Genomic DNA, 8,397 nt, shown 5'->3' on the forward strand with positions numbered 1-8,397 from the left:
GGAGAATGGTCATAGTTGACCTAACAAACATGCCACAAAAATTAAAACATAAAGCACCAATTATATATTCGTGTTTAGAAACAACTAGTGGCTTCATTAATGCATCACCATGTGAACGAATTTCGAACCTAATTGGATATAGAAATTTCCCATCCCATATAATTATTTGAGTGTCAGTGAAAAAGTGTTTGTTGATAGAGAAAGATTTGTAAATCACAAATAATGCATATATATTAGTGAATTGGTGCTTCTAGCTAGAGATGAAATTGAAGGTTGACATTCTCATTGGAAGAAAAAATAAAATAAAAAAGTGATTTAAATAGAGCAATTTAGGAAGCGTGAAGAGCATGATTGCTTTCGAAATAAAATATTTACCATCCTTGGTAAGAAACTAAGAAATATAACTACTAACTAGTACCTATGTCAATCAATTACAAGTGCAGAATTACATATTTCTCGCCGTAACATGCAAGAATATATAGCTAGCGGTCTAGCTAACTGTCTAGGGGAAGCTGCCAAGAAGATTTACATGAAGCTTGATCTCAGCAGAGCTACCAAATAGTAAAATTAAAAAAGGGCGTATAAGAAACAAAGGGAATAAACTAGTAGAGGAGATGAAAGCAACAAGGAGAGAGAAGAGAGACGCATGTGACGTGCATGTGAAATAATCTCCTCAATGGGGATAAGGAAAGAATGTCATACAAGCAGAGCACATGGGCAGACATCATTTAATCCCCACTCTGCTTCACTCAATCTTTTCTTTTATTAAAATAAAGCAGTACGCAAAAGAGGAGTGAAAGAAAAAGGCATATAATGGTTTCACGTCTCCAGCCCATAGGATATGAATTATTCGGGTTCAGCGAGCTCAAAAATTCGTGATTCAAGAATAATTCTGATATAATTCGAGAATAATTCGGATTAGAGATCTCAGTCCTGTAAGAGAGCAAAAAAAAAACAAAAAAAATAAAAATTGTTCTGGGAAAAATTCGGGAGAAATTTGTGAATAATTCGTAAAATTCAGGAAAAATTCGTTAAATTTACGAATTATTCCGGTTTAATTCGGTTAACCGAATAATTCGACATTTGGTTCGCCATCACCAAAAAATAAATTATTCGAGTATAATTCACGAATCTTGTGACTATACTCCAGCCGGATAGTCTTATAGATGCATATTCACATACAATAAAGAAAAAAAATAAGACAACCGGGTGTTCTTAAGCTCATTAAGTTTCTTGATGATGAGCTTAATTTCAAACAATAAATGTATAGTGTCTAAAGTTTAAATCAATCTACTTCACAAATGATAAAATGTTGTGTTTACATATATATAAAATTTATAAATTTTTGAATTAATTCAGAATAAAGTCAACTTGTCAAAATATAATGAAAAATGAATGCATTAAAATTAACTTATAAATCCATTTTTTACCATTTGATTTGATACTAAATTAATTTGAAAGTTTATAAATTTTGTATGTAAATGAATCAATTTTATATACAAAATTTGTTGTTTGAAACTTATAATTTGAAAGCACATTAGGATAATTTGTTGTTTGAAACAATTCTGATAGATTTTAGAGTTTAGCTCGACTAATGTGCTTAAAACATCCGAGTTCTACTCTAATTTTACAATTATTTTAAATAAATATAGTTTTAATATTTTAGAAAATATATTATATTATTTTCTGTCAGATTACCTTTCACACTTTGGTTCACTCTATATTTACAAGAAGAACTTTTTATTAGGATCATACAAAATTAAAGAATTGAAATGAAGCATTTTTAAAGTTTTATTAAAAAAACTATATAATGCTTTAAAGTTTTATTAAAAAAACTATAGGATCATACACAATATTTTTGAAGCATTTTAATTTTTTTTCGCTTTGCAGTAGTATGTTAGAATGGAAATGAAGCTTACTTTCTCTCTTCATATTCACATGTTATTGAGCATTTTATAATTCTTTACATATAATGGTTTTGACCATGTTTGTCTACTGATAAAAGCACATGCACCAAAGAGAGAGATAAAGGGTGCTGATACTTGTAATAAAAATGTTAATTCAACTTGTGTTCTTGATTTTTTACTTTCGAAAAGTAAAATATATTTTGGCATATTGATCATATATAATATCACAATGAAATTATGTATATTTGTATATGAACTTTGCTAACAAATTTAGAAACAAAAGTGTTGCATTTATACCTGAGAAATTTTGAATAGTGAAAAAAATTAGTCACACTATTACTAGTTTCATCACGTCATAACAATTCACGTAATATGATTGTCATCCACCATTTTAATCATGTCACGTAACCGCATTACGTTTTTCTTCACTAACTTTTAACATTTATTATTAATAATAATTTGTTATCAATCAATCAATCTAAACTTCAAAGAGCAAATTAAAAGATAAAAGGTAATCAAATAGGGGTATCAACAGATACGGTACGGATGGAGGTATTTTCATACTCGTACCCGTAATGATAATGGAAAAAAAATCTTTATTTTTATCCATCTTTTTTAATATAGTACGGATCGGATAAACAGATAAAAAAGTGTTATTGACATCTTGATTTGTGCTTTTGATAAAGTATTTTTTAAAACAAAAAATAATAATAATAAATGCAACTAATTTGTATTATAAAATTTAATAAAGTAAAAACATTACTGTATCATATATCATCTTTATACAATATATATATATATATATATATATATATATATATATATAATTTTATGTTTAAAAATTATCTTATATGATAACGGTAAGATAACAAAATTTTTTTTTACTCGTACCCGATAAACTAATGAAAAAAAAAATCTTATCCTTATCTGTTTTTTCGGATATAATATGGGTCGGATAAACGAATAAAGGGTGTCACCCCTATAAGCAAATCGGAGAGAGCTTTTTCTTAGAACCTGGAGAGAAAAGTTGATGAATAAAAGTGGAGACACTAAACATGGAAATGTATATATTTTTTTATTTTGCCATTAACAAATAAAACACTCTCCATTTGGCTTCGCTTATGCCTTGCTAGTTACTATTTTCCCGGATTCAAATCTGCTTCTTTTCTTAAGAAAAGGAGCACCCTCTTATTCCTCCATCCGAGCCGTTAAAAATTGATCGGACGGTTTCAATTACTTTTTTTTTATATCAATATAATCTATTAAAACAAATTAGATGTAATTGAAGCCGTACGATCAATTTTGAACGGTTCGGATAGAGGAATAGGAGAGTGCTCCTTTTCTTAAGAAAAGGAGCAGATTTGAATCCTATTTTCCCGACCTACTTGAAATGCGTGCAAAAGCTACCGTCAGGTCAGCACGTGGTCGCCGATTCCTCCAGTTAAATTTCACCTCCCCCTTCTCTCTCTCTTCCCTCCCATCTCCCCACCACCTTCTCTCTCTCTGCCCCCTTCCCCAGCTGTTGCTAGCTGTCTCTTTTTCCTTCGCATGTGACCTCCCAAACTACCCACCACCTCCTCCTACTCAAAACTACAAATCCAGTCGCTCTACTTGATATCCCTTTCCATATATCAACTGTCAAGCTATCGCATTACACTTCTACCAACAAAGACCTAGCTAGTACACACACATATATATACATATACCTTCTAGCTAGCTTTTTCAAATCAAGCTTTCTCTTTCAAAATGGCGCAACTGCCACCAAAAAGCCCCACAATGGCGCCATGGGTCAACGAGTTCTTTGAGTTCTCGGCTGTCAGGCGTGGAGCCCACCGTCGCTCAGCAAGTGACTCGGTGGCATTCCTCGAGGGACCTCAGGAATTTGACCGTCTTGACGACGAACAGCTCATGTCCATGTTTGCCGATACTGAAGATGACATGGCAGCAGCTGTTGGGGACACAAAGCGGGAGAGTGATAGCAGAAGCGGGTCCGAAGAGCCGCAAAATGTCAAGGCCGAACCAGAAAATGGGGCGGCCGAGGAGGGCGGCACACAATTTGTGGATCCCAAAAGGGTTAAGAGGTAAGTAATCACATAATAATGTACTAAGTTTTCTTCAGAAAAAAACAAGTACCAAATAATTAAAATTAAAATATATAAATGCAATTTTAATTATATATAGTACATTGGTGTAGGTATTGTACTACCGGGTGGAAATATTTGCATTGCCACTGTAATTCTCAAGACTCTGTACAGAATTACTGTAATCCTTGCTCTAAATCTTGGCAACATCATATTTCATTTTCGAATGCATGCGTTCAGCAATCTAAAAGAACGTATATGCATCCGAAAATCAAATTAATATGATATTGTTGCCAAAATTTGGAGTAGGGGATATTCTTATTCTAATGCATTAGAATATAATTTTTTTTTAATAAGCATGAGATGAGACAGCAAACTTAAATGTATACGTTAATTCCAAATGTTCTATCTGAACGCATAGTATCAATGCATGTACACATGCAGATAATTGTATTCATTTTGTGTACTGCGAAGATGTATTTGGCTTTAGATATACAGTGTTATTAAATTTTTAGAATACGAAATATTATTGTTTTATTTAATACTGAGATAGACATAAAAGATCCATTTTTACATGGGTAATTTGAAGTTAATTTGTTAGAGTAATTAGATCAGAGAATTTAAATTTGGATTTGACATGGAGATATAATTTGGTAGACAAAATAAGCTGGCAATGAACAAGCAGTCACATGCATTATAATGGTGCATGTTATGTTTGGTCAACTTGGAGTTCCTTTACCTTTCTTGCAAGGACATGATGAGTTGAGTACGTAAAAGGATCTAGCTACAGTAAATTGCATGAAAAGCCCTTAAGTTTTCAGGAATTCTTTTAATTCACAATATTAAATTGCTACAACATATAATTCAATACTTTTTTTTATTGAAAATTTAATAGAAATCGATTTATATATATACTTCATGATATGCATGATTGGACCAACGTCCCCGGTTTGTAAAAGCTAGTAAATTAAAGAGTAATTCATTACGCTAAAAAAACTAAATCCTTGAAAAAAATTGAAATCCATTTTTTGTTTTTACAGAATATTGGCAAACAGACAATCTGCACAGAGGTCACGAGTGAGGAAACTGCAGTACATCTCTGAACTAGAGCGCAGTGTAACTACATTACAGGTAATTCTACTTCTAAAAGGAAAAAAAAGAAAGAAAAAAAGAGCTTAATTTGCATCCCCAAATGACCGTTTCATAAATGTCTTTGCTCATTAAATATTAAATGGGTTTTCCGTTATGGTTACTTTTTTTTTTTTATTCTATGCATATAGTGTGGAATTTAATTGAAGCAATCAATTAATATTTATGCTATTAAAAAACGCGTGAACTTGTAATTAATTATCAACTACCCAGCAAGTCAATCAATCACAATCAAAATTTCTCAAAAACCAATTAATTAAATGCATGAATTTTATTATTAACTGTGCACTTTTTATTGCTCTTGGTGGACAGATGGAGGTTTCTGCGTTGTCTCCGCGAGTGGCATTTCTAGATCACCAGCGGTCACTGTTAACTGTAGGCAATAGCCATCTCAGACAAAGGATCGCTGCTCTTGCGCAAGATAAGATTTTTAAAGATGGTGCGTAATAACCATTGATTAATCTTCATTTTTTTGCATTTCTGTTTCTTGTTTTATGTACTCCAATATTATTAGTGCTGTTTGCCAACAACAACCACTGCTCTAGAATTATCTCTTAATTATCAGCTGCATATAAAATGGTGTGTACTACTAGAGTTATCCTTTTAGATTTAATTTCTTCCAAATTTTGCAAATTTATATATTGCGTTGTATATATATACTAAGCATGCAAGGAACAAAAATTGCAGCTCATCAAGAGGCATTAAAGAGGGAAATAGAAAGGCTGCGTGAAGTGTACCAACAGCAAAATAAGCTCAAGAAAGTAACTGGTACCGACAACGATTCAGACTCTATGCAGATACAATTCGAGAAGGAGCATGTCAATCTCGCCGCTTGAAATTCGACTAATTGTGACTTCTATGGGGACTAAATTGTGATTAAGTGTGTTTGATCCAACATCCTTGTATTAGTAGAGAGGATTGCAATTGTACCATTGGTGGTGTTAATTAGATGGCTTAATCTAGCTGCATTCTTTGGTGTAATTTATTTTTTTTCTTTTTTTTTTCTTTAACATTTTTGTGATTCTTTTCTCAAGTGTAATTGAGTTGATCAAATTTTAAGGATTTGTTGGGTATGTTCTTCTGAGCCCATTAATTTCACCTGGCTGCCACACTGTAAAGTTCTCTCACACAAAAATAAAAATAAAAATAAAAATAAAAATAAAAATAATAAAATAATAAATAAAATAATAAATAAAATAATAAATAAATAAATGTTGCTACTTCTTTACTTTAATTTGTGTGAGTTAATTAATTCACTAAAATGAACATCGAAGTACACTTCCTGCAATTAAATTAATCTACGATGATTTTTATATATAAAGTTTGGCTAATATAACATCAGTGTCATTTCAGTCTATATAACACCAATTCTAAAATCTATTAAATCGAGTTCAAATGGTGAATCCAAACCGTTCAAACTTATACTTCATTAGTTGTGTGTTTACATGTAGAAGGATGGAGAACAAGGTTTCAGAAAATTTAGGGGCTAAATTGCAAATAAACTGGCTTTGTCACATGCAATATGTCAAAAATAATGTTACGAGAAATTAAGTTGGAATAAAAGCATACAAATAATTAGTAGTAAAGGCAATCCGTAATCACATGCAAAGAAGGTCAATTGTACAACTTAGAACAACTTCTTGATTATTTATTTAACACAGTACATGTACGAAATTTTAATTTCCTACCCACCGAATACAATATTCCATAGCACATGGTATATAATATATTCACATGCATCAAATTATATTGAAGATTTTTTTTTTTTTTTTTGGGAGGGGGGTTCCTGAGGTTACATTGGTATATTTATCGGTAGTACAAACTAGAATGGCAAAACTACGAATACTGACATACACATATTGTCCTGATGAAACTTGTTTTGTAGGTTACCAGACACAATTTACAACATGCATTTATTGAATTTTGTAACTTTGTTACTCTTGAATTATGAAAAATATAGTACTTAAATTTTCGAAGAGAATATATGTACTACTTAAATTATATAATAATTATACAGAGAGCGCAAAAACTTAGTGACTAATTTGCTCTTCATGAATGACAAATTTAGCTATAGCTCACTATAAAAATTATGACAGTTATTATCATCAATAAGGATTTCTTTTCCTTTAAAGAGAAAAGAAATCATAATTTACCAAAACTTAGTAACTAATAGGGGTAACCCGTAATCACATGCAAAGAAGGAAGGTCAATTAATTGTACAACCTAGAGCAACTTCTTGTTTATTTATTTATAACATAGTACATGTACGAAATTTTAATTTTCTACCCACCGAATACAATATTCCATAGCACATGGTATACAATATATTCATATGCATCAAACTTTTTTTTTTTTTTTTGGGGGTGGGGGGTCGTCTTATATATATGTGGTCCTCATAAATAGATTTAAAGATATCGAATTTTTTTACTAAAACCAGACCTGAGAGGTTACATTGATATATCAATCACAAGTACAAACTAGAATGGCAAAACCACGAATAATAACATACACATGTAACATGTTGTCCTGATGAAACTTGTACAACATGCATTTATCGAATTTTATAACTTTGCTACTCTTGAATTGTGGAAAATATTGTACTTAAATTTTTTAACAGAATATATATAGTGCTTAAATTATATAATAATTATATAGAGAGCGCAAAAACTTAATTAGTGACTGATTTAATTTGCTCTTCATGAATGACAAATTTAGCTATAGCTTACTTAAAAATTATGACGGTTGTCATCAATAAGGATTTCTTTTCTTTAAAGAAAAAAGAAATAACAATTTACCGAAACTTGGTAACTAATAGTGGTAACCGCGTAATACAGAAAGATGCATGATAGCAAAAACTGTGTTATATATTTATAGCACAGATGCTATAGGAATAGACTAGCAAGAAACCGAATCACCAGTGCATGTGGGTTCGGAAGGAAAGAAGGGAATGATAGAGAAAAATAGGCAAAGAAGATTGTAGCATAATAAAAGCTAAGAAAGAAGGCAAAAAAAATATAAAAAGATTAAACAAAGTAATAAAGAGAGGAGAGAAGGAGAGACAGCATGCAGCCCACACCCTGCTTGAGGGCAGCTTGAGGCCATGTGGGTTGTGGGAAATCCGATCTCATGCATTCATTCCTTATGTTTCTTCCCTCCATTTTTTGCTTTTATTCCCTCCATTTTTGCATGCCTTAGCTTTACAGCCAGTTTATTCTTTAATCACCTCCATGTTTTCTTTTTTGTACATAAGCGTACTGATG

At 31.5% G+C, this 8,397-nt stretch overlaps 1 protein-coding gene across 1 annotated transcript; it reads left to right on the top strand.

Annotated features, from left to right (window-relative positions):
* The first annotated feature begins 3,386 nt into the window (after positions 1 to 3,386).
* On the top strand, positions 3,387 to 6,211 carry LOC144571906 (basic leucine zipper 6-like). Its single transcript, XM_078321302.1, has 4 exons — positions 3,387 to 3,988; positions 5,029 to 5,119; positions 5,450 to 5,576; positions 5,825 to 6,211. Exons 1-4 carry the CDS (start codon positions 3,654 to 3,656, stop codon positions 5,971 to 5,973), a joined length of 702 nt encoding a protein of 233 aa, XP_078177428.1. The 5' UTR covers positions 3,387 to 3,653; the 3' UTR covers positions 5,974 to 6,211.
* The last annotated feature ends 2,186 nt before the right edge of the window (positions 6,212 to 8,397 follow it).

The sequence above is a fragment of the Carex rostrata genome, chromosome 19 (assembly GCF_964058835.1).
Source record: "Carex rostrata chromosome 19, lpCarRost1.2, whole genome shotgun sequence".
In the NCBI taxonomy this organism is placed as follows: domain Eukaryota; kingdom Viridiplantae; phylum Streptophyta; class Magnoliopsida; order Poales; family Cyperaceae; genus Carex; species Carex rostrata.

Bases quoted from the DNA above. Each gene is read 5' to 3' on its own strand.
- LOC144571906 (XM_078321302.1), top strand. From the start codon at position 3,654: ATGGCGCAACTGCCACCAAAAAGCCCCACAATGGCGCCATGGGTCAAC. The intron at 5,120-5,449 runs GTAATTCTACTT...CTTGGTGGACAG, and splicing joins GCAGTGTAACTACATTACAG to ATGGAGGTTTCTGCGTTGTC. The intron at 5,577-5,824 runs GTGCGTAATAAC...CAAAAATTGCAG, and splicing joins AGATAAGATTTTTAAAGATG to CTCATCAAGAGGCATTAAAG.